Source organism: Pseudophryne corroboree, chromosome 4 (genome assembly GCF_028390025.1).
Source record: "Pseudophryne corroboree isolate aPseCor3 chromosome 4, aPseCor3.hap2, whole genome shotgun sequence".
In the NCBI taxonomy this organism is placed as follows: Eukaryota; Metazoa; Chordata; class Amphibia; order Anura; family Myobatrachidae; genus Pseudophryne; species Pseudophryne corroboree.
In genome coordinates this window covers 226,680,130-226,707,250 of record NC_086447.1, presented here as the reverse complement: position 1 = coordinate 226,707,250, position 27,121 = coordinate 226,680,130, and the positions used below count along the sequence as shown (strand labels likewise).

Sequence of the window (27,121 nt, the reverse complement as noted above, 5' to 3'; positions counted from 1 at the left end):
GGGGGAAGGAGGAGGAGGGAGGTGGAGGAGGGAGCCGCAGCAGCGCTTTGTTACTGGTTGAGGCGCTGCTGCTGCTGTCCCTCTGCTTCACTATAGGCTGCCCTCCGCTGCTGTGAAGCGCATCCAAGCATTCACAGCGGCGGAGAACAGCCTATAGTGAAGCAGAGGGACAGCAGCAGCGCCTCCACCAATAACAGCGCTGCTGCGGCTCCCTCCTCCACCTCCCTCCTCCTTCTCTCCTGCCCGGGAGCTCTGCCAGAAGCTGCACCGAGGAGCCTGAGAGGGTAAGTATAATTCTTTCTTTCTTTCTTTCTTTCTTTCTTTCTTTCTTTCTTTCTTTCTTTCTTTCTTTCTTTCTTTCTTTCTTTCTTTCTTTCTTTCTTTCTTTCTCTTTCTTTCTTTATGTGCAAAAAGGGGGACTGTCTGCCGTAATGTGTCAAAAAGGGGGAATCTGCCTGCCGTGATGTGTAAAAAGGGGACGCTGTCTGCCGCAATGTGTAAAAAGGGGGAATCTGCCTGCCAGGATGTGTAAAAAGGGGCACGCTGTCTGCCGTAATGTGTAAAAAGGGGACGCTGTCTGCCGTTATGTGTAAAAAGGGCACGTTGTCTGCCATTATGTGTAAAAAGGGGATGCTGTCTGCCGTTATGTGTAAAAAGGGGATGCTGTCTGCCGTTATGTGTAAAAAGTGCATGCTGACTGCCTCTATGTGTAAAAAGGGCATGCTGTCTGACGTTATGTGTAAAAAGGGGGACGCTGTCTGCCATAATGTGTAAAAAGGGGACGCTGTCTGCCGTAATGTGTAAAAAGGGGGACGCTGTCTGCCGTAATGTGTAACAAGGGCACGCTGTCTGCCATAATGTGTAAAAAGTGTACGCTGTCTGCCGTAATGTGTAACAAGGGCACGCTGTCTGCCGCTATGTGTAACAAGGGCACGCTGTCTGCCGTTATGTGTGAAAAGGGGACGCTGTCTGCCGTTATGTGTAAAAAGGGGATGCTGTCTGCCGTTATGTGTAAAAAGTGCACGCTGTCTGCCTCTACGTGTAAAAAGGGCACGCTGTCTGCCGTTATGTGTAAAAAGGGGGACGCTGTCTGCCATAATGTGTAAAAAGGGGACGCTGTCTGCTGTAATGTGTAAAAAGGGGAATATGTCCGCCGTAAGGTGTAAAAGGGTCTCTACCTGGTGTAGTGGTGCTACTGTGCGGGGTCATTTGAATAATGGAGACTACTGTGCACCGTTTTATGAATTGGTATTATTTTGTGGCCACACCCCTTCCCCACAAAGTATTTTTGCGCGCGCCTACGCCGCGCACTGCCCCTGTTTTGCGTGCAGGGGTGGGGCTCCGATGCCGTTTCTTGCACACAGTGCAAAAATGTCTAGTTACGGCACTGTTGCTAGGTATCCATTTCTCTGGCCCTGAGCAGGTCCCCCTCACCAGATCCTCTCCAGGGGTGAGGGGGTGGACTTGGATGGGATGGGGGGGGGGAGCCCAAAGCATTTTGTCGCACCTGGGCCCACCGCTCGCTAGTTCCGCCACTGGATACTTGTTATCATGTCCGGTTGACCTCCGTACACCCCAAGAGGTAGGAACAAGAATTACCTGCTCCCTGAAGTCAGTTAAGTATTTTCCTTAATTGAGGACATTCCAGGAGATTAGTTATTGTGTGTGGAATGATCTGTCCAAAGACTGAGCACTCTCAGTGAAATTAGTATTTATGGGCTGTAACTGGGCTGTGACTATGCTGACACACAGAACAGTTCTGTCTTTTGGGAGTCATTAGTGGGTCATGGGTATGTCAGCCAAATTGCATGTGGACGGAGATGTGACGCCTTTTTCAGACACCCAGCATGGGGTGGGTGCAAGTCCAGATACTAATGACTCTGGCCGTGAAAGCAGTGGACGGGATAGGCTCTCACATGCATACACCATCCAACAGTATCCAACCTATTACCGATGTAGCCGCGTACAGTACATCCATCCTGCGGCACAGCGCATGGGCACATGTGTCGCGACATGCTGTGGGTGAGATTATGTACGCCGGGATGTAAGTATTCACAGCCTCATGTATTTCTATGGCATGCATGTGTGTCATAGTCGCAGGCTCACTAGCCGCATCAGCGTTTCCACGACTAGGATGCACTGCGGCAAAAGCTGGGCATGGCTACTTTGTATCTTCAGCTATTGAAAATGTGAGGTCAGGATTTATAATTTCTCTATCGTCCTAGTGGATGCTGGGGTTCCTGAAAGGACCATGGGGAATAGCGGCTCCGCAGGAGACAGGGCACAAAAGTAAAGCTTTCCGATCAGGTGGTGTGCACTGGCTCCTCCCCCTATGACCCTCCTCCAAGCCAGTTAGATTTTTGTGCCCGGCCGAGAAGGGTGCAATCTAGGTGGCTCTCCTAAAGAGCTGCTTAGAAAAGTTTAGCTTAGGTTTTTTATTTTACAGTGAGTCCTGCTGGCAACAGGATCACTGCAACGAGGGACTTAGGGGAGAAGAAGTGAACTCACCTGCGTGCAGGATGGATTGGCTTCTTGGCTACTGGACATCAGCTCCAGAGGGACGATCACAGGTACAGCCTGGATGGTCACCGGAGCCTTGCCGCCGGCCCCCTTGCAGATGCTGAAGTAAGAAGAGGTCCAGAATCGGCGGCAGAAGACTCCTCAGTCTTCTAAAGGTAGCGCACAGCACTGCAGCTGTGCGCCATTTTCCTCTCAGCACACTTCACACGGCAGTCACTGAGGGTGCAGGGCGCTGGGAGGGGGGCGCCCTGGGAGGCAAATGAATACCTATTTTGGCTAAAAATACCTCACATATAGCCTCCGGAGGCTATATGGAGATATTTAACCCCTGCCAGAATCCGTTAAGAGCGGGAGACGAGGCCGCCGAAAAAGGGGCGGGGCCTATCTCCTCAGCACACAGCGCCATTTTCCCTCACAGGAAGGCTGGAGGGAAGGCTCCCAGGCTCTCCCCTGCACTGCACTACAGAAACAGGGTTAAAACAGAGAGGGGGGGCACTAATTTGGCGTTAGAAATATATAAAAAAGATGCTATAAGGGAAAACACTTATATAAGGTTGTCCCTATATAATTATAGCTTTTTTGGTGTGTGCTGGTAAACTCTCCCTCTGTCTCTCCAAAGGGCTAGTGGGTCCTGTCCTCTATCAGAGCATTCCCTGTGTGTGTGCTGTGTGTCGGTACGTGTGTGTCGACATGTATGAGGACGATGTTGGTGAGGAGGCGGAGCAATTGCCTGTAATGGTGATGTCACTCTCTAGGGAGTCGACACCGGAATGGATGGCTTATTTAGGGAATTACGTGATAATGTCAACACGCTGCAAGGTCGGTTGACGACATGAGACGGCCGACAAACAATTAGTACCGGTCCAGACGTCTCAAAAACACCGTCAGGGGTTTTAAAACGCCCGTTTACTTTAGTCGGTCGACACAGACACAGACAGGGACACTGAATCCAGTGTCGACGGTGAATAAACAAACGTATTCCTTATTAGGGCCACACGTTAAAGGCAATGAAGGAGGTGTTACATATTTCTGATACTACAAGTACCACAAAAGAGGGTATTATGTGGGATGTGAAAAAACTACCGTAGTTTTTCCTGAATCAGATAAATTAAATAAAGTGTGTGATGATGCGTGGGTTCCCCCCGATAGAAAATTATGGGCGGTATACCCTTTCCCGCCAGAAGTTAGGGCGCGTTGGGAAACACCCTTTAGGGGCGCTCACACGCTTATCAAAACAAGTGGCGGTACCGTCTATAGATAGGGCCGTCCTCAAGGACCAGCTGACAGGAGGCTGGAAAATATCATAAAAAGTATATACACACATACTGGTGTTATACTGCGACCAGCGATCGCCTCAGCCTGGATGTGCAGAGCTGGGGTGGCTTGGTCGGATTCCCTGACTAAAAATATTGATACCCTTGACAGGGACAGTATTTTATTGACTATAGAGCATTTAAAGGATGCATTTCTATATATGCGAGATGCACAGAGGGATATTTGCACTCTGGCATCAAGAGTAAATGCGATGTCCATATCTGCCAGAAAGTGTTATGGACACGACAGTGGTCAGGTGATGCAGATTCCAAACGGCACAAAGGTGTATTGCCGTATAAAGGAAGAGGAGTTATTTGGGGTCGGTCCATCGGACCTGGTGGCCACGGCAACTGCTGGAAAATCCGCCGTTTTTACCCTAAGTCACATCTCTGCAGAAAAAGACACCGTCTTTTCAGCCTCAGTCCTTTCGTCCCTATAAGATCATATCTGCCCAGGGATAGAGGAAAGGGAAGAAGACTGCAGCAGGCAGCCCATTCCCAGGAACAGAAGCGTTCCACCGCTTCTGACAAGTTCTCAGCATGGCGCTGAGACCGTACAGGACCCCTGGATCCTACAAGTAGTATCCCAGGGGTACAGATTGGAATGTCGAGACGTTTCCCCTTCGCAGGCTCCTGAAGTCTGTTTTACCAAGGTCTCCCTCCGACAAGGAGGCAGTATGGGAAAAAATTCACAAGCTGTATTCCCAGCAGGTGATAATTAAATTACCCCTCCTACTACAAGAAAAGGGGTATTATTCCACACTATATTGTGGTACTGAAGCCAGAAGGCTAGGTGAGACTTATTCTAAAAATTTTTTTGAACACTTACAAAGGTTCAAATCAAGATGGAGTCACTCAGAGCAGTGATAACGAACCAGGAAGAAGGGGACTATATAGTGTCCCGGGACATCAGGGATGCTTACCTCTATGTCCCAAATTTGCCCTTCTCACTAAGGGTACCTCAGGTTCGTGGTGCAGAACTGTCACTATCAGTTTCAGACGCTGCCGTTTGGATTGTCCACGGCACCCCGGGTCTTTACCAAGGTAATGGCCGAAATGATGATTCTTCTTCGAAGAAAAGGCGTCTTAATTATCCCTTACTTGGACAATCTCCTGATAAGGGCATAGTCCAGGGAACAGTTGGAGGTCGGAGTAGCACTATCTCGGATACTGCTACAACAGCACGGGTGGATTCTAAATATTCCAAAATCGCAGCTGATCCCGACGACACGTCTGCTGTGCCTAGGGATGATTCTGGACACAGTCCAGAAAAAGGTGTTTCTCCCGGAAGAGAAAGCCAGGGAGTTATCCGAGCTAGTCAGGAACCTCCTAAAAACAGTGCATCATTGCACAAGGGTCCTGGTAAAAATGGTGGCTTCCTACGAAGCAATTCCATTCGGCAGATTTCACGCAAGAACTTTTCAGTGGGATCTGCTGGACAAATGGTCCGGATCGCATCTTCAGATGCATCAGCGGATAACCCTATATCCAAGGACAAGGGTGTCTCTCCTGTGGTGGTTATAGAGTGCTCATCTTCTAGAGGGCCGCAGATTCGGCATTCAGGATTGGATGCTGGTGACCACGGAGCCCAGCCCGAGAGGCTGGGGAGCAGTCACACAAGGAAAAAATTTCCAGGGAGTGTGATCAAGTCTGGAGACTTTTCTCCACATAAATATACTGGAGCTAAGGGTAAATTTATAATGCTCTAAGCTTAGCAAGACCTCTGCTTCAAGGTCAGCCGGTATTGATCCAGTGGGAAAAACATCACGGCAGTCGCCCACGTAAACAGACAGGGCGACACAAGAAGCAGGAGGGCAATGGCAAAAACTGCAAGGACTTTTCGCTGGGCGGAAAATCATGTGATAGCACTGTCAGCAGTGTTTCATCCCGGGAATGGAAACTGGGAAGCAGACTTCCTCAGCAGGCACGACCTCCACCCGGGAGAGTGGAAACTTCATCGGGAAGTTTTTTCCACATGATTGTAAACCGTTGGGAAATACCAAAGGTGGACATGATGGCGTCCCGTCTGAACAAAAAACGGGACAGGTATTGCGCCAGGTCAAGAGACCCTCAGGCAATAGCTGTGGACGTTCTGGTAACACCGTGGGTGTACCAGTCGGTGTATGTGTTCCCTCCTCTGCTTCTCATACCTAAGGTGCTGAGAATTATAAGACGTAGAGGAGTAAGAACTATACTCATGGCTCCGGATTGGCCAAGAAGGACTTGGTACCCGGAACTTCAAGAGATGCTTACAGAGGTCTTATGGCCTCTGCCGCTAAGAAGGGACTTGCTTCAGCAAGTACCATGTCTGTTCCAAGACTTACCGCAGCTGCGTTTGTCGGCATGGCGGTGGAAAGCCGGATCCTAAGGGAAAAAGGCATTCCGGAAGAGGTCATTCCTACCCTGGTCAAAGCCAGAAAGGAGGTGACCGCACAACATTATCACCACATGTGGCGAAAATATGTTGCGTGGTGTGAGGCCAGGAAGGCCCCACAAAGAAATTTCAACTCGGTCGTTTCCTGCATTTCCTGCAAACAGGAGTGTCTATGGGCCTCAAATTGGGGTCCATTAAGGTTCAAATTTCGGCCCTGTCGATTTTCTTCCAGAAAGAATTGGCTTCAGTTCCTGAAGTCCAGAAGTTTGTCAAGGGAGTATTGCATATACAACCCCCTTTTGTGCCTCCAGTGGCACTGTGGGATCTCAACGTAGTTCTGGGATTCCTCAAATCACATTGGTTTAAAACCAGTCAAATCTGTGGATTTGAAGCATCTCACATGAAAAGTGACCATGCTCTTGGCCCTGGCCTGGACCAGGCGAGTGTCAAATTGGTGGTTTTTTCTCAAAAAAGCCCATATCTGTTTGTCCATTCGGACAGGGCAGAGCTGCGGACTCGTCCCCAGTTCTCTCCCTAAGGTGGTGTCAGTGTTTCACCTGAACCAGCTTATTGTGGTGCCTTGCACCTACTAGGGACTTGGAGGACTCCAAGTTGCTAGATGTTGTCAGGGCCCTGAAAATATGTTCCAGGACGGCTGGAGTCAGGAAAACTGACTTGCTGTTATCCTGTATGCACCCAACAAACTGGGTGCTCTTGCTTCTAAGCAGACTATTGCTAGTTGGATGTGTAATACAATTCAGCTTGCACATTCTGTGGCAGGCCTGCCACAGCCAAAATATGTAAATGCCCATTCCACAAGGAAGGTGGGCTCATCTTGGGCGGCTGCCCGAGGGGTCTCGGCTTTACAACCTTGCCGAGCAGCTACTTGGTCAGGGGCAAACACGTTTGCTAAATTCTACAAATTTGATACCCTGGCTAAGGAGGACCTGGAGTTCTCTCATTCGGTGCTGCAGAGTCATCCGCACTCTCCCGCCCGTTTGGGAGCTTTGGTATAATCCCCATGGTCCTTTCAGGAACCCCAGCATCCACTAGGACGATAGAGAAAATAAGAATTTACTTACCGATAATTCTATTTCTCGGAGTCCGTAGTGGATGCTGGGCGCCCATCCCAAGTGCGGATTATCTGCAATACTTGTACATAGTTACAAAAATCGGGTTATTATTGTTGTGAGCCATCTTTTCAGAGGCTCCGCTGTTATCATACTGTTAACTGGGTTTAGATCACAAGTTGTACGGTGTGATTGGTGTGGCTGGTATGAGTCTTACCCGGGATTCAAAATTCCTCCCTTATTGTGTACGCTCGTCCGGGCACAGTACCTAACTGGCTTGGAGGAGGGTCATAGGGGGAGGAGCCAGTGCACACCACCTGATCGGAAAGCTTTACTTTTGTGCCCTGTCTCCTGCGGAGCCGCTATTCCCCATGGTCCTTTCAGGAACCCCAGCATCCACTACGGACTCCGAGAAATAGAATTATCGGTAAGTAAATTCTTATTTTCAGTATGGTACAAATAAACCTGGTCTGTGTTTACTGCATTGCCCAAGAGCCTGTCTCAGAGATGCACGCCTCTCTGCTGCTTCTTCAGTTGCTGCTTAGAGGGTGTAATTGGGCGGCAACTGGGGATTTGCACATGAGATAACTTCTGTGGGTGTGCTGTGGTGGTGTAGATAGCAGTGTGGTGAGCGTATTCAGAGATCAGCTGATATCAGAATATACTAATACAAAATTGCAGCTCAAAGACAGTGGGCCTGATGCTGAGTCGGCTGTAGTCACGTCCATGCCTACGTCATTGGTTGCATTTGCACCTGCGACTTTATGCAAATGCTGCTACAAAGCCCTTCCCTGGTGTGCATCCGTGAGTCTGTGTAAGAACTGAGATGCCTACTGGCAGCAATGTCTGCATGTACAGATAAAAAAATATTGCTCCGCTGCGTCCTACTTCGTGGCTATGTCCAACTCAGAACCAGGCCCTGTGTCGCTGAAATGTAGGACCTCTGCACAACCATCAGTTTCACTTTGTAAATTGGAATTCTGCAGTAACTTTGATCATCTCTATCTCCAAGTCCAATAAACAGCACCCAGAGTTCTCTACAGGTACTGTATATTTGGGTTGTTATTTATAAGAAATTTGGTTACTTTGTTATAAAACCATTTCATGCACAAATTATCGATCAACTCTTTTTTTTGTGTCTGTTCATTTAGTGATTTGTTTGGTAGATAGAGCACATATAGATAGCGTGTATATAATCTGCATCATTACCTCTCAGCATGGAACGAGTGTCTCTCATGTACCCAGGTTCGGGATGGAGAGTAATCCCATTCTATTTCTTCGGCTGCAATGTAATAGGTGCGTATAGGGGAAATCCCAACTTTAGGCGTCTGCTTATTACATGATTTAACTCTGTACTGCTGCCTCATTCCTCCTGTGTAATGGTCTGTAGTCATACACTCCACATCGAAAACACCTAAGAGGAGAGAAAATTATGTTTCTATTCTACTGTACATGACACACTAGAGGTGTTCAGTAAGTTTCCAGAAGTGCAGTGCATAAGTAGAGTAGACACAATCTGACTAACTGGTTGTGAACTACTGTATAAACTCTAGTGATGAGCGGATTCGGTTTTACTCGGTTTTACTCGGTTCTCAAAACGGCATCTTATTGGCTCACGGATGTCACGTGTTTTGGATAGCCAATAAGATTCTGTTTTGAGAACCGAGTAAAACTGAGTAAAACCGAATCCGCTCATCACTAAAAACTCTGACTAAAATTCTTATGAAATGTCAGGGCACAGAACCGTATATTATTATTTTTTTATTAGCAGTTTCTTATATAGCGCAGCATATTCCGTTGCGCTTTACAATTAGAACAACAGTTATAGAACAAAACAGGGCAAAGACAGACATAGCGGTAGGAAGACCCTGCTCGCAAGCTTACAATCTATAGGGAAATAGGCATTGATACACAAGGATAGATGCAACCTGTTACATAATGTTTCCCCAGATTGCTAGGTTCTTAGTGGGTTGTATGATATGATCACCCAGCATTGTTGGAAGACAAAATGTGAGGTTATGGGGACTGTGCAGAGGGAATGTAACTGGATAGGGAAGCATTGAAGGTTATGTGTGTGGGTCAGGAATTTGGTAGGCTTGTCTGAAGAGATGAGTTTTCAGGGAACGTTTAAAGGTTTGGAGACTAGTGGAGAGTCTTATTGTGCGTGGGAGGGCATTCCACAGAGTGGGTGAAGCCCGGGTAAAGTCCTGTAATTTTGAGTGGGAACAGGTAATACATGTGGATGAGAGACGCAGATCTTGTGCAGAGCGGAGGGGTCTGGTAGGGAGATATTTTGAGATGAGTGAGGAGATGTATGATGGTGCAGTTTGGGTAATAGCCTTGTATGTAAGTAAAAGTACTTTATTTCTCTATCGTCCTAGTGGATGCTGGGGTTCCTGAAAGGACCATGGGGAATAGCGGCTCCGCAGGAGACAGGGCACAAAAAGTAAAGCTTTAGGATCAGGTGGTGTGCACTGGCTCCTCCCCCTATGACCCTCCTCCAAGCCTCAGTTAGGTTTTTGTGCCCGTCCGAGAAGGGTGCAATCTAGGTGGCTCTCCTAAAGAGCTGCTTAGAAAAGTTTAGCTTAGGTTTTTTATTTTACAGTGAGTCCTGCTGTCCCGTTTTTTGTTCAGACGGGACGCCATCATGTCCACCTTTGGTAATTCCCAACGGTTTACAATTATGTGGAAAACTTCCCCATGAAGTTCCCACTCTGCCGGGTGGAGGTCGTGCCTACTGAGGAAGTCTGCTTCCCAGTTTCCATTCCCGGAATGAAACACTGCTGACAGTGCTATCACATGATTTTCCGCCCAGCGAAAAGTCCTTGCAGTTTTTGCCACTGCCCTCCTGCTTCTTGTGCCGCCCTGTCTATTTACGTGGGCGACTGCCGTGATGTTTTATCCCACTGGATCAATACCGGCTGACCTTGAAGCAGAGGTCTTGCTAAGCTTAGAGCATTATAAATTTACCCTTAGCTATATTTATGTGGAGAAAAATCTCCAGACTTGATCACACTCCCTGGAAATTTTTTCCTTGTGTGACTGCTCCCCAGCCTCTCGGGCTGGCCTCCGTGGTCACCAACATCCAAAACTGAATGCCGAATCTGCGGCCCTCTAGAAGATGAGCACTCTGTAACCACCACAGGAGAGACACCCTTGTCCTTGGATATAGGGTTAGCCTTCTGGCTTCAGTACCACAATATAGTGTGGAATAATACCCCTTTTCTTGTTGTAGGAGGGGTAATTTAATTATCACCTGCTGGGAATACAGCTCGTGAATTTTTTCCCATACTGCCTCCTTGTCGGAGGGAGACTCTTATAGGGACGAAAGGACTGAAGCTGAAAAGACGGTGTCTTTTTCTGTAGAGATGTGACTTAGGGTAAAAACGGTGGATTTTCCAGCAGTTGCCGTGGCCACCAGGTCCGATGGACCGACCCCAAATAACTCCTCTTCCTTTATACGGCAATACAATTCTTCTTCGAAGAAAAGGCGTCTTAATTATCCCTTACTTGGACGATCTCCTGATAAGGGCAAAGTCCAGGGAACAGTTGGAGGTCGGAGTAGCACTATCTCGGATACTGTTACAACAGCAGGGGTGGATTCTAAATATTCCAAAATCGCAGCTGATCCCGACAACAAGTCTCCTGTGCTTAGGGATGATTCTGGACACAGTCCAGAAAAAGGTGTTTCTCCCGGAAGAGAAAGCCAGGGAGTTATCCGAGCTAGTCAGGAACCTCCTAAAATCAGTGCATCATTGCACAAGGGCCATGGTAAAAAAATGGTGACTTCCTTCGAAGCAATTCCAGTCGGCAGATTTCATGCAAGAACTTTTCAGTGGGATCTGCTGGACAAATGGTCCGGATCGCATCTTCAGATGCATCAGCGGATAACCCTATATCCAAGGACAAGGGTGTCTCTCCTGTGGTGGTTACAGAGTGCTCATCTTCTAGAGGGCCGCAGATTCGGCATTCAGTTTTGGATGTTGGTGACCACGGAGGCCAGCCCGAGAGGCTGGGGAGCAGTCACACAAGGAAAAAATTTCCAGGGAGTGTGATCAAGTCTGGAGACTTTTCTCCACATAAATATAGCTAAGGGTAAATTTATAATGCTCTAAGCTTAGCAAGACCTCTGCTTCAAGGTCAGCCGGTATTGATCCAGTGGGATAAAACATCACGGCAGTCGCCCACGTAAATAGACAGGGCGGCACAAGAAGCAGGAGGGCAGTGGCAAAAACTGCAAGGACTTTTCGCTGGGCGGAAAATCATGTGATAGCACTGTCAGCAGTGTTTCATTCCGGGAATGGAAACTGGGAAGCAGACTTCCTCAGTAGGCACGACCTCCACCCGGCAGAGTGGGAACTTCATGGGGAAGTTTTCCACATGATTGTAAACCGTTGGGAATTACCAAAGGTGGACATGATGGCGTCCCGTCTGAACAAAAAACGGGACAGGTATTGCGCCAGGTTAAGAGACCCTCAGGCAATAGCTGTGGACGTTCTGGTAACACCGTGGGTGTACCAGTCGGTGTATGTGTTCCATCCTCTGCTTTTCATACCTAAGGTACTGAGAATTATAAGACGTAGAGGAGTAAGAACTATACTCATGGCTCCGGATTGGCCAAGAAGGACTTGGTACCCGGAACTTCAAGAGATGCTCACAGAGGACTTATGGCCTCTGCCGCTTGTTTCAGCAAGTACCATGTCTGTTCCAAGACTTACCGCAGCTGCGTTTGACGGCATGGCGGTGGAACGCCGGATCCTAAGGGAAAAGGCATTCAGGAAGAGGTCATTCCTACCCTGGTCAAAGCCAGAAAGGAGGTGACCGCACAACATTATCACCACATGTGGCGAAAATATGTTGCGTGGTGTGAGGCCAGGAAGGCCCCACGAAGAAATTTCAACTCGGTCGATTCCTGCATTTCCTGCAAACAGGAGTGTCTATGGGCCTCAAATTGGGGTCCATTAAGGTTCAAATTTCGGCCCTGTCGATTTTTCTTCCAGAAAGAATTGGCTTCAGTTCCTGAAGTCCAGAAGTTTGTCAAGGGAGTATTGCATATACAACCCCCTTTTGTGCCTCCAGTGGCACTGTGGGATCTCAACGTAGTTCTGGGATTCCTCAAAACACATTGGTTTAAAACCAGTCAAATCTGTGGATTTGAAGCATCTCACATGAAAAGTGAACATGCTCTTGGACCTGGCCTGGACCAGGCGAGTGTCAAATTGGTGGTTTTTTTCTCAAAAAAGCCCATATCTGTTTGTCCATTCGGACAGGGCAGAGCTGCGGACTCGTCCCCAGTTCTCTCCCTAAGGTGGTGTCAGTGTTTCACCTGAACCAGCTTATTGTGGTGTCTTGCGCCTACTAGGGACTTGGAGGACTCCAAGTTGCTAGATGTGGTCAGGGCCCTGAAAATATAGGTTCCAGGACGGCTGGAGTCAGGAAAACTGACTTGCTGTTATCCTGTATGCACCCAACAAACTGGGTGCTCTTGCTTCTAAGCAGACTTTTGCTAGTTGGATGTGTAATACAATTCAGCTTGCACATTCTGTGGCAGGCCTGCCACAGCCAAAATATGTAAATGCCCATTCCACAAGGAAGGTGGGCTCATCTTGGGCGGCTGCCCGAGGGGTCTCGGCTTTACAACTTTGCCGAGCGGCTATTTAGTCAGGGGCAAACACGTTTGTAAAATCCTACAAATTTGATACCCTGGCTAAGGAGGACCTGGAGTTCTCTCATTCGGTGCTGCAGAGTCATCCGCACTCTCCCGCCCGTTTGGGAGCTTTGGTATAATCCCCATGGTCCTTTCAGGAACCCCAGCATCCACTAGGACGATAGAGAAAATAAGAATTTACTTACCGATAATTCTATTTCTCGGAGTCCGTAGTGGATGCTGGGCGCCCATCCCAAGTGCGGATTATCTGCATTACTTGTACATAGTTACAAAAATCGGGTTATTATTTGTTGTGAGCCATCTTTTCAGAGGCTCCGCTGTTATCATACTGTTAACTGGGTTCAGATCACAGGTTGTACAGTGTGATTGGTGTGGCTGGTATGAGTCTTACCCGGGATTCATAAATCCTTCCTTATTGTGTACGCTCATCCGGGCACAGTATCCTAACTGAGGCTTGGAGGAGGGTCATAGGGGGAGGAGCCAGTGCACACCACCTGATCCTAAAGCTTTACTTTTTGTGCCCTGTCTCCTGCGGAGCCGCTATTCCCCATGGTCCTTTCAGGAACCCCAGCATCCACTACGGACTCCGAGAAATAGAATTATCGGTAAGTAAATTCTTATTATTTGACACGGTAGAATACCGGTAACCAATGGAGGGACTGACAGAGCGGATCAGCAGACGAAGAACGTCTGGCGAGGAAGATTAGCCTCGCAGCTGCATTTAAAATGGATTGAAGTGGTGAGAGCCTATGTTTGGGAAGACCAGTAAGGAGACTATTACAATAATCAATGCGGGAGATGATGAGTGCATGGATCACAGTTTTTGCAGTGTCTTGTGTAAGATAAGGGCGTATTTTGGATATGTTTTTAAGGTGCATGTAACATGATTTAGATACAGATTGAATGTGTGGAACAAACGACAGTTCAGAGTCAAGGATGACACCTAGGCAGCGAGCTTGTGGGGTAGGGTGGATAGTTGCATTGTCAACAGTTATGGCAATATCAGGTTGGTAACTACCCTTAGCTGGTGGAAAAATAATTAATTCTGTTTTGGAAATGTTTAGTTTGAGATGGCGAGATGACATCCAAGATGAAATGGCAGACAGGCATCCAGTGACACGAGCCAATACAGATGGTGATAAATCTGGGGAGGATAGGTAGATTTGAGTATCATCAGCGTACAAATGATACTGAAATCCGAAGGAGCTGATTAGTTTACCAAGAGAGGAGGTATAGATTGAGAAAAGCAGAGGACCTAAGACTAAGCCTTGCGGTACTCCAACTGATAGAGGTAGAGAAGAGGAGGTAGAATCAGAGAAGTGAACACTGAAAGATCGATTAGATAGGTAGGATGAGAACCAAGTAAGGGCTGTGTCCTGAAGACCTAGGGACTCTAGTGTTTGTATGAGAAGAGAGTGGTCAACAGTGTCAAAAGCAGCAGAGAGATCTAGAAGAATAAGTAGTGTGTAATGGCCTTTTGATCTAGCAGTGACCAGATCATTCACTACTTTGGTCAGTGCCGTCTCCGTAGAGTGTTGGGCATGAAAGCCTGACTGAAGTGGGTCCAGTAAGTTGTGGGAGTTAAGAAAGTGTGTAAGGCGAGTGTAGGCAAGTCTCTCAAGTAGCTTGGAGGGACTAGGTAGCTGAGAAATGGGACGGTAGTTAGAGAGTGTGTTTGGGTCAGAGTTGTGTTTTTTCAGAATGGGAGTAATCACTGCATGTTTAAACAGAGATGGAAAGATGCCAGTAGAGAGAGAGAGATTACAGATTTTAGTTAAGGTTGGGATAAGCACAGGAGACAAACTTTTGCTGACCTGTGAAGGTATAGGATCAAGAGGAGAGGTAGTGGAGTAGGAGGATGAAAAGAGTGTTGATACTTCATCTTCACTTGTGGGATCAAATGATGAGAAAGTGCCAGAGGGTTCAAATAGGGATTTGAGCAGGTCACTGGCTGAGTTAGAGCATACCATTTCATCTCGGATTTTATCATTCTTATCCTTGAAGTAGGAAGCAAGTTCTTGTGCACTGATAGTAGCTAGTGGGGGAGGTGAGGGAGGGTAAAGAAGTGATTTAAATGTATTAAAAAGTCGTTTGGGGTTGGTGGCATGATAAGAGATGAGAGATTGGAAATATGTTTGTTTGGCAGTGTCCAGGGCCTGACGATAGGAGTGGTAGGTAGTCTTATATGTGAGAAAGTCACTTGGATTCTGAGATTTCCGCCACTAACGTTCTACCTTACGTGACAGTTTTTGTAGGTGTCTTGTTGATTTAGAGTGCCATGGTTGGCATCTAAGCCTACGTGGAGTGTGATGGGTAGCTGGAGCAACTTCATCAAGGGCACTCTCTAGGGTCTGGTGCAGGTGGGATACAGCAGTGTCAGGTGTGGTGAATGTAGAGATTGGTGAGAGACGTTGTTGCAGAGAAGTGGAAAGTTGTTGAAAATTTATATTGTTAGTATTTCTGCGTGTTAGAGGAGGCTTGCTTGGTTTTAGTGTCCTAGAATTTAAAGTAATAGAAGTGTTAGGGTCTCCTGCCCTGTGCTGCCACGTCGTCATGGCAACCGGGAGACAAGTGCTAGCGGAGTAACCTGAGCGCAGCTGATACTCCGGTTCGGGTCTTTTGCTGTGCAGTGGTTATAGGCTCTGTGCACGGCAGGGGATCCGGTGCTGGTTTTTGTGCTCACAGTCTGTGAGGTCTGAGTGGGGCGTGGACAGCACCTGCTTTATAAGGCCTCTTCTCAGGGTAAGCAGATGCTGCTGAATCTTTGTTGGTTAGTCAGTTCCTGAAAGTTAACCAGTACTGTGTAGCTTTGTATTTGTTTGTTGCTTACTGCAAATAGGCCTGGGGATTTGGTATTACACTCTGCCAATCCAGACCTAGCAGCAAGACTGGAGTCAGTCGTTTAGCTTGCTGGGGTTCTGTTACTACTCTGTGAACTTAGCAAGTTTGCGGCTGTATTCTAAGACTTGCCTGTCTAATCCTGTCTCACTGTGCTAGGTGTCAGGGGTCAGTTTAGTGGCAGTAAGCTGAACCTGTGCACTGCAAGTGAGAATTAGGATTGTGGAGACTCTCCTTGTGTCTATCATTCCATCTCTGACCAAGGAGTTTACTGCCACACCCGTTGGTAACCCTTTAGGGTTTTGCTGTTGCCCTTAGCAACAGCATTTCGGGTTCTCTACGTATTAAAACACAACATCTTGCTTTTCCCATCTGAGCAGTTCTAATACAAGGGAGATACCCAGTTCCTTAGCCTCTGGGCTTCTCTGTTCACTTTGTGTGTATTTTGTTACCCTATCACCTTCTGTGTACGTTATGTCATATTCCCCAGTCTGTCTGTGAGTCCATTTGTTTTGCATAACAGTTCAAACACCAGTACATTCCTGCAGGCACTTGAGTGCATAACCGTTCTGACACCAGTACTTTCCTGCAGGCACTGGTGTGCATAACATATTCAGCAGCCTAATACTCCTGTTGAAATTTTGTGGGAATATGGAGCATACCCCTCAAAATACGTTGCAACAGGTGGTCGATCAGGTGCAGGTCCTGACTCGACAATTTAATGATTTGTCCATTAAAATGCACACCTCCCAGGCTGCTGGCGGAGCTCCCGCAGCAGCAGCACCTGCAGGGGTTAAGGAGCCGAAAGTAAATCTCCCGGATCGTTTTTCTGGAGATCGCTCGCAGTTCTTTTGTTTCAAGGAGAGCTGCAAGCTATACTTCCGGCTTAGGCCTCAGTCTTCTGGGTCGGAGATTCAGCGGGTGGGCATAGTGATTTCCTTGCTACAAGGAGACCCACAGGTCTGGGCATATGGGTTGCAGCCTGACTGTCCGTCGCTTAAAAGTGTTGATGCTTTTTTTACGGCACTGGGCATGTTGTATGATGACCCTGACAAGACGGCCTCAGCCGAGGCTCAGATTTCGATCCTTAAGCAAGGGCGAAGGCCAGTTGAGGTTTACTGTACGGAGTTTCGGAGGTTGGCCCATGATACCCAGTGGAATGACCCAGCCCTGAGACACCAGTACCGAAGAGGTCTTTCTAACCAGATAAAGGACCAACTGGTACAATATCCCTTGCCTGATAGCTTGGATCAGCTCATGCAGTTATCCATCCGGGTGGATAGACGGCTGAGAGAGCGTAGGCTTGAAAGGGAGACTGAGATTTCCTTCCTTCCCAAGGGAACCTCAGACTCTGAGGAATTTTCCGAGGAGCCTATGCAGATTGGGGCTACCCGCCTCTCCTCGCGTGAGAAGACGCGGAGGAGACAGCAGGGGTTGTGTTTGTACTGTGGGAATAAAGGTCATGTGGTAGTATCATGCCCAGAAAAGCCGGAAAACTTCAGGGCCTGAGGGTGATGGGAAATATCCTGTCAGGCCAGAAGTCAGAATTTCCCAAGAAGACTTTTATCATTCCGGTGACCTTGAAGATCCTCGGTCAAACTGTCAAGACTGAGGCCTTTGTGGACAGTGGGGCCGACGGGGTTTTTATGGACCGCCAATTCGCCTTGAAACACTCTGTTCCCTTAGTACCCTTGGCATCGGAAATTGAGATTTGTGGGTTAAACGGGGAACCATTATCCCAAGGTTAAATTACCTCTTGCACTAGCCAGATTTCTTTGTTTATTGGAGCCACACACTCTGAAAAATTGTCCTTTTATGTGACTGTCTGTACTTTTGCCCCATTGGTGTTGGGGTTACCCTGGTTAAGGGCCCACAATCCTCAATTTGACTGGGTCTCTGGGGAGATTCTTAGTTGGGGTACTGATTGTTTCAGGAGTTGCTTGAGCCTTCCAGTCAGGCTCTCGCAGCTAAGTTTGCCAGGATTGCCAGGGTGTTATGCAGATTTTGCGGACGTGTTCTCCAAAAAAGTTGCAGAGGTACTACCTCCCCATCGCCCCTATGACTGTGCCATTGATTTGTTGCCAAATGCTAAGCTTCCCAAGAGCAGGTTGTACTCCCTGTCACGTCCTGAGACTCAGGCTATGGCAGAGTACATTCAGGAGAACTTGGCTAAGGGATTTATCAGACCTTCACAGTCTCCAGTTGGGTCGGGGTTCTTCTTCGTGGGTAAAAAGGACGGTTCGTTGCGACCCTGCATCGATTTCAGGGAATTGAACCGTATCACGATTAAAAACTCATACCCACTGCCTCTCATTTCGGTCTTGTTTGACCAGCTTCGTACTGCCACCATTTTTTCTAAGATTGACCTACGCGGTGCGTACAATCTAATCCGAATAAGAGAGGGGGATGAATGGAAGACTGCCTTTAATACCCACTCAGGGCATTATGAATATTTGGTGATGCCTTTTGGGCTCTGTAATGCCCCGGCAGTCTTCCAGGATTTCATGAATGATGTTCTCAGGGAATATTTGGATAGATTCTTAGTTGTATACTTAGATGACATCCTAATCTTCTCCCATTCCCTGGAGGAACATCGGAAGCATGTACGCTTAGTCCTCCAGAAACTCAGAGACCACCGGCTTGGGGCGAAGCTGGAGAAGTGCGAATTTGAAGTTCAGCAAATCGCATTTCTAGGATATATTATCTCCCCAGAAGGTTTCCAAATGGAGGGTTCCAAGGTACAGGCAGTCCTGGATTGGGTGCAGCCCACTAGTTTGAAGGCGCTTCAGCGTTTCCTGGGCTTTGCGAATTTTTATAGACGATTTATCGCTGGATTTTCGTCTATAGTGGCGCCCTTGGTGGCACTCACTAAGAAAGGGGCGGATGTTGCTCACTGGTCTTGTGAGGCTAAAGCGGCTTTTGCCCATCTCAAAAGGGCATTTGTTTCGGCCAAGGTGCTGCGACACCCAGATCCAGAGCGTCCTTTTGTGGTGGAGGTGGATGCCTCTGAGATGGGTATTGGGGCAGTGCTTTCTCAGATGGGAGTGTCTGATAATCGCCTTCATCCCTGTGCTTACTTTTCCCGTAAATTTTCGCCTGCCGAGATGAATTATGACGTGGGTAACCGGGAATTGTTGGCTATTAAGGATGCACTCGAGGAGTGGAGACACTGGCTTGAGGGGGCTAAGTTTGTGGTCTCAATTCTCACTGACCATAAGAATCTGGCATATTTAGAGTCAGCGAAGCGTCTCAATGCCAGGCAGGCACGATGGGCTTTGTTTTTTGCTCGCTTTAATTTTTTGATAACATATCGCCCTGGGTCAAAAAACATCAAGGCTGGCGTGGCCACGGCAGCACAGGAGTAGGAAGCAGATCCCTGGAGCTCCCTGGATTAAACATCCTCCTGTAATATCCTGGCCCCTTTGGTGTGCCTGAATACCCTGCTTTTCTTCCCTACGCTGCAGGGCACCGGCAGGCGATTTCCCCGCTCTCCCCGGGGTCTGTACGGCCGTGGAGACATACTTCCGGATTTGCGGCCTATACCTCCTCCGGATCCCCGGCCTCAATTTTGGAGATTCCCGGCCCCACTGCTCTGGACTGCTGCTTCCAGTCATAGAGGTAACACTCTCACTTAAAGGCTGACTGATATGTAACTGGTGAGTGACTTCTACCTCCTGGGATCAAATTACACTTTGACTTCAGTTGCTGTCTTATTTTACATACTAAATAACTGCATCGCTCCTGCTCTCACCTATATTCTGGGACGCTGCCAGTACTTTCTTTTACATTTGCCTACTACTTGGAGACCAGCTGCGGATGTGTTTCTGCTTATTACAACCCTAAAATTCACTCATTGCTGAAGTCTCCTTCTACGCTTTTGACCTGAGATTATACCGGAGTGTCTGTTACTACCTATTGTCCGTCATGGTTCGGGACGGCCAGCGCACGGCTGCGGCGAAGCTGGAGAAATTTGCCAGACAACCTAACCCACTAAACCAACGGGCCTCGCAGGCCGCTTCGCAGGGGGCCTCTCCGTCCCACTCCTACTCCCCATCTGCAACAGCTGCTGAATCCCCTAACACACCCCCAGCTCCATCTCTTCAACAAGTGCTGGAGGCAATAGCTGGATCGGAACAGCGTCTTTCAGATAAGATGGAGAAAGTGCAGTGTGATCTCTCACTGCTTCGGCAGGACGTCCAGCGCATACGAGAGAGAGTGGGAGAGGCAGAAACCCGTGTCTCGAATCTGGAGGATATGTGCGGTCCTATGAAACAATCTATTTCCACGGTAACCCAGCAAGTAACATCCCTTCAATCCAAATTACTAGACATGGAGGGTCGGCTGCGTAGAAATAATGTGCGATCTGTGGGCCTGCCGGAGAAGGAGGAGGGCTCCCAGCCTGAGGTCTTCCTGGAGTCATGGCTTAAGGAACTGTACGGCGCTGAATCCTTCACGGCACAGTTTACGGTGGAGCGTGCACACCGGATACCATCTCGTCCTCTACCTCCTGGCGCCCCTCCGCGCACCTTCATCGCCAAATTTCTGCATTATAAGGACCGTGACTCGGTCCTCCGGTTGGGACGCACAAAAGGCCCCCTTACCAGAAACGGGGTTACCGTGTCTGCTTTTCCTGATTTTGCCGCGGAAGTCCAGAAGGATCGAGCCCAGTTTATGCCTATCAAGAGGCGCCTCAGAGACCTGAACGTCTCCTACTCTATGCTATTCCCCTCCCGACTCCGGGTGGTAGCGGACGGGGAAACCAAATTCTTCAATTCCCCTAGAGAGGCGGCCCAATGGCTGGACAGATATGCTCCGGGAGCGCGCCAGATGGCCCCGGATTGAGGCCCTGCACTGTATAATGATCGGTTGGGACCACCAGAGGCATCTACCCATTGTCCAGGGAGCCCCCCCTTGGCGTTGGTGGCTCAGGACTTTTCTTTTCTTTCTCTTGATCGCTTGACTTTGGTTAAGGGTTTTGTTTAGTATTTAGCCCTTGAGAGATAGAAACGATAGTTTGGGATTTAAGTATGCCGAAGTTAGGGGTGGTATACGGGGAGGGGGGGAGAGTTCAGCGAACAGCTTGTTGCTGTGCCTTACACAAGTTTTTTTCTTTCTATAGTTTGTTATTTTTCTCATGCTTAAATTTGTTTTGGAGTACATTCATTTTGATGTGGGAAGTTTGTCTGATGCATTGGATACTGTCGATTAAGAATCAGGGATTGAGTAGTATAGCACTGTTATTACCCTCACTAACAATTTCCAGGAATATTCGCTGGACTGTATCTTTAGGTTACTACATAGAATATTACCAGATCTATGGCTAATTTGAAATTTCTGACATGGAATGTTCGAGGTTTAAATAATAAGATAAAGCGTTCCTTAGTATTAACTACACTTCGGAAATATGGCCCGGATGTTGCATGTCTCTGCGAGACTCACTTGGAGGGGAATAGGTTACTGTCACTTAGAAGACCCTGGGTGGGCTGGGCCTATCATGCTTCTCACTCCTCTTCCTCCAGGGGTGTGTCAATCCTGATAAAGAAATCGGTCCAATTTGAGCTGGTATCGGTCAAGACTGACAAATACGGTCGATTTGTGTTCCTTGAATGTAGACTAAGTTCAAAACCCTACTACATACTGGCGGTTTATATCCCTCCCCCATTCTCGTACGATGTACTACAGCAAGCCGCTTCATTCATAGCCTCCTCTCCGGACACCCCGGTAATCTGCTTGGGTGACTTTAACAATGTCATGAATTTAGCTTTAGACAGATGGCGCTCTCCGCAGGCTGCTGGGGTCCGCTCTAGTCCTACTAAATTTGCTGATTTTCTGAATAATTTGCAGTGGGTGGATGTGTGGAGAGCTCGGCACCCTACGACTAGACAGTTTTCATGCTTCTCTGGCACGCATGGTTCGTTCTCCAGGATCGATCTGACCCTACTCTCCCCCGTTCTTCTCCCTAGGGTGGTTGACGTCCAATACGAGGCCCGGGGTATATCTGATCACTCCCCTATGGTGTTGACTCTCGCTATGGTGAGCCAGAGGGGTCAATCTTATTGGAAACTGCATCCTTCCTGGCTGCTGCAAATAGGTGACTGCTCTGACCAGGTGACTCAGTGGGAGGGATACTTTACTGACAATGTAGGCTCGGCCCCCGGAACAGTGGTTTGGGATTCATTTAAGGCATTCCTAAGGGGAACGTATATTAGACGTATTTCTGCCCTCAAAATGTCCTGCAGGGAGAGAGAGCGAGCCCTTGAGAGTGACGCCAGGGATTTGGAATCTAGATACTTGGAGGATGGCACCCCTGCGCTGAAGGTACGCTGGCTGGCGGCCCAGTCGGCATGGGTGGCTCATCTGTCTGATAAAAACTCGCGCTCGCTTCTATTTCAGGCTACTAATATTTACATGCAGGGCGATAGGCCAGGTGGCCTGTTGGCTCGATTGGTGCACAGTGACCGCCCAGGTTCTACAATTGCTCAGATGACCGGTAGCGATGGCGCCCTTGTGAACACCACGCCGGAAATTGCGCAGCTATTCCGCTCCTACTATGCTGAGGTCTACAGTTCACAACTGGTAGACTCGACATCAGACCTCTCCGCTTATTTAAGTAATATTCCCCTACCCACACTCCCCCCGGAGGCCTCTGAGATGCTGGAGGCACCATTAACTCTGGAAGAGGTAACGGCGGCTATTGGCTTGTCTCCCAGCGGCAAGGCACCGGGCTATGACGGCATCCCCTCAGAGGTATACAAGACCCACATTGATTTCTTCGGTCCTAGGCTTCACGCCCTGTATTCTGATATTTTTGTTAATGATCAACTTCCCCCCTCTATGGCGGAGGCGATTATTATAGTGATCCCGAAGCCCGGAAAAGACCCTAGATCCCCAGAATCCTATAGACCGATATCATTGATTCCCACTGACGCTAAGATCCTGGCAAAGATTTTAGCAGTTCGACTCAACACCGTAATTACTTCCATTATCCACTCCGACCAGACCGGCTTTATGCCAGGGATGTCCACTTCTATTAACCTACGTAGATTATATACCATTTTACAAATCCCATATGACTTCCCCTCTGACTCGGTAGTGGTCTCACTGGATGCCGCCAAGGCATTTGACAGTATCTAGTGGTCCTATCTATGGGAGGTCATGACAGCTATGGGTTACGGGCCTAATTTTATAAAATGGATTAAATTGCTTTATCAGCACCCGACTGCCAGGATCTCAGTGAATGGCTATATCTCTCCCTCGTTCCGCCTGTTTCGCGGGACCAGGCAGGGATGTCCTCTGTCCCCAACCTTGTTTGCTCTGGCCATCGAACCCTTGGCCTGTCTAATAAGGTCCCACCCAGGCGTGGTGGGCATTCATACCGGCCCTCGTGAGGATAGGATTGCCCTTTACGCTGATGACATGCTGTTGTTTCTGCAGGATTACACCAGGTCTATGCCTACAGTGTTGCAATTGATTGAGGAGTTCGGTGTATATTCAGGCCTTCATATTAACTGGTCTAAGTCCTCTATTATGCCTGTGATTGGCCCCCCCCCCCTGCTGCTCCTAAAATCTCCCTACCGCTATGTTGGACGGCGAAATTTAAATATCTTGGGATTCAGGTAACCAATGACCCCTCTGACTTTACACCTTTGAACCTTGATCCGATCATGCAACAAATTACTCGTAAATCCAAGACTTGGTGTAAGCTTCCATTGACTGTATCTGGCAGGGTCAGCCTCGTAAAAATGATAATACTACCTAAGATTCTATATGTGGTTCTGCAATCCCCTGTATATATTCATCCATCCTTCTTTAGAAAATTGAATAGTGTCCTGTCTTCTTTAATATGGGCTAGCAAACGTCCTAGAATACAACTGAACACTCTCACCAGGCTGCGCAGCGACGGAGGTCTGGCCTTGCCAAACTTTCAGATGTACTACTATGCCGCTCAGCTGTCTCATATTAGTGCATGGGTGCAGGATACTGGCGTCACTTCTCTACACTGGGTATTTGTCCAATGCTACTTCCCCGACTTATCCCCCCTGCAGGTGTTGCTGAGTGGGAGCTTGGCCCGGTTCCTCCCTCCTCTTATATACCAAGCCATGAAGGTGTGGCAGGCACTAAAAATTCTTTTGAAATTTGATGGATTGGACCCGGACACCCCCCTCTGGTATTCTAAATGGCTCCCTGGACTGTATGCGCTCGAGGGGAGGGAAGTTTGGGCCCCTAAATCAGTGATTTCCATAAATCACCTTTATACGGATAATACGCTCAAATCCTTCCAACAACTAAAAGATGAGTTTAATTTGCCTAACTCCTATTTTTTTAGATACCTCCAGCTCAGACATGCCTTGCAGTCCCAATTCGCCAATTCCCCCCCTAAAATTATACCATTTCCCATTAAGACCTTTGCAAGTATGCTGGGTCGAGTTAAGATGATTTCCCATGCTTATGGTTATCTACTCGCCAAACTCCATATAGATCCTTTGACACGTCTCCGTGTCAAATGGGAGCAGGGTCTGGGCCCCATAGATGAAGAGAACTGGGCCCTTGCTTTGGAAACTCCGTGCACGGTTACCAAATCCATCAGGTATCAACAGATACAATACTTCCTTTTGCATAGAATATATATGACCCCGGCCAGACTGGCCAAATTCGGGACGGGTCGTGTGGGTGACTGCCCTAAGTGTGGGATGACTGCAGGTACTTTTTGGCACCTCATTTGGGATTGTCCGGTGTTGCGGGCTTTCTGGGCGGGGGTCGGATCGATTCTGGGGAACACAGGGGTGGACGAGGCCATGCTTACTCCGCAATTTTGCATCCTGGGAATGGGTAGCTCTGACTTTGTGTCTGGTCCAGAGGGCCTATATGCTCGCAACATATGTGCAATGGCGAAGGTGAGCATTGCGAGGCTATGGATGGCCCCTAAGGGCCCTACACTCCCCGCTCTTAAGGCACTAATAAACGACACTGTCTTTAAGGAACGATACATTTATATGAAACACAATGCCTCCGCTAAATTTGAAAGAATTTGGTGTCCATGGCTGGAATCCATATACTCCGTCCCAGACCCTACAACTTAATGGTGATAGGGTTACTAACAGGTCCTGGATTTGCCAAGTTATGATCTTCTAGGGCCATAGGCTTCCCTCTCACCCAATGGGTTGTGAATGAGAGAGTGGCTCTGTGCCCATCTGGACAGGGTAGGATTTAGAGTGCTAGTATCCCCCAATGCGTCCTCTTCCCCATAATGTTTTTTGTCTCTTTGTTTTTTTAATTTTTTTTATTTCTGGGGTTCTCTGTGTTTGGTTTCTGATTGTTTTCTTCTCTTTTAAAGGGTTTTACTCGGACGGATTGTCCGTAAGAGTTATATTTGAGGGGGAGGGGCGGGGGAAAGTATAATGTGATTTCATGAATACTAGAGTGTACAGATAATGCAAAATAATGGTATATATAACTGTACATTCCTATGCGCCTATGAGCAAATGACAGTTTGAAAATAAGTCGAAAGTGAATGCTGCTCCCCGATGAGGACATGTCATTACGTGTTTAATGTGTTCCTGTTATGCAATGTCTGTATGCAAACTACTCTCCTTCGAAATAAAAATACTTTATTTAAAAAAAAACAAAAAAAAAAAAACATCAAGGCTGATGCGCTCTCGCGGAGTTTTGCTCCAATCCAGGAGACCACCGAGGAGCCGTTGCCCATTGTTTCCCCATCATGTATTAAAGTGGGCATTACCCAGGACCTCTTATCATTAGTCCTTAGAGCACAGGAGCAGGCTCCTCCAGACCTTCCGGTAGGTCTTTTGTTTGTGCCTCCTAGGTTAAGACAGCGAGTGTTCCTGGAATTCCATGCCAAGAAGTCGGCAGGTCACCCGGGTATTGCCAGAACTCGGGAGTTGCTATCTAGGGCGGTGTGGTGGCCCTCGGTGGCTAAGGATGTGCATCAGTGGGTTCGGGCATGTGACATCTGTGCCCGAAATAAGACTCCTAGAGGGGTTCCTGTTGGCCCATTACATCCACTCTCTATCCCATCTAAGCCATGGACCCACATTTCAATGGATTTTGTGGTGGACTTGCCCAAATCCTCGGGGATGACAGCCATCTGGGTTGTCGTTGACAGGTTTTCGAAGATGGCGCACTTCGTTCCACTGGTTGGGCTGCCATCGGCCAGACGCCTGTCTGAATTATTTATGCTGCATGTTGTGCGTCTCCACGGGTTGCCACTTGATGTGGTCTCTGACCGCGGATCCCAGTTTGTGGCCAAATTCTGGAGGGCATTTTGTTCCGATCTCCAGATTTCTGTCAGCTTGTCGTCAGGCTACCATCCGCAGTCTAATGGGCAGACTGAAAGGGTGAACCAGTCCTTGGAGCAGTTCCTCAGGTGTTATGTCTCCAAGTGTCAGACTGACTGGGTTGCTCATCTGTCCATGGCGGAGTTTGCCTATAACAACGCGGCTCACTCTGCTACAGGGATCTCTCCCTTCCTTTGTGTGTATGGGCATCATCCTAAGGCCTATTCTTTTGACCCCCTGGACTCCACGCCTGGTGGTTCCTCTGTGGTTTCGGTCCTTAGAGGTATTTGGCGGAAAGTGAAGAAAGCCCTTGTGTCTGTGTCATTAGTGACCAAAAGGGTTTTTGATAAGCGGAAAAGACCCTGCAGCTTCAAATTAGGAGACTTCGTCTAGTTGTCTACCAAGAATTTGAAGTTGAGACAGCCATCTCATAAGTTAGGCCCCCGGTTCATCGGCCCTTATAAGATCACCAGGGTTATCAATCCGGTGGCATTTCAGTTAGATCTGCCCCGTTCTTTGGGTATCAATAAAACATTTCATTGTTCCCTTTTAAAACGGGCGATTAGTAATCCTTCTTCCAGTGGAAGACCTTCCCCTCTTCTGATACGTGGCCAGAGGGAGTTTGTTGTTGAAAGGATTCTTGACTCCAAGGTGGTTCGGGGTCGGCTGTCATTTTTGGTGCACTGGAAGGGGTATGGCCCGGAGGAGCGGTCGTGGGTGCGCAGTTGTGATCTTCATGCCCCCAGACTGATACGCTCTTTCTTCTCGCAGTTCCCCGATAAACCCGGTGGTAGGGGTTCTTTGACCCCTCGTCAGAGGGGGGGTACTGTTAGGGTCTGCTGCCCTGTGCTGCCACGTCGTCATGGCAACCGGGAGACAAGTGCTAGCGGAGTAACCTGAGCGCAGCTGATACTCCGGTTCGGGTCTTTTGCTGTGCAGTGGTTATAGGCTCTGTGCACGGCAGGGGATCCGGTGCTGGTTTTTGTGCTCACAGTCTGTGAGGTCTGAGTGGGGCGTGGACAGCACCTGCTTTATAAGGCCTC

At 48.3% G+C, this 27,121-nt stretch overlaps 1 protein-coding gene across 2 annotated transcripts in view; it reads right to left on the bottom strand.

The window, feature by feature from the left end:
• Positions 1–27,121, bottom strand: part of LOC134909253 (ceruloplasmin-like) — a 219,061-nt gene that overhangs the window by 62,633 nt on the left and 129,307 nt on the right. The window contains exon 12 of one of the 2 annotated variants that reach the window (XM_063915951.1): positions 8,487–8,691. The exons of the other annotated variant lie outside the window; for it this stretch is intronic. Coding sequence (XP_063772021.1) covers positions 8,487–8,691 — 205 coding nt within the window. The remainder of the gene's footprint in view (positions 1–8,486; positions 8,692–27,121) is intronic. 2 annotated transcript variants of the gene reach the window in all.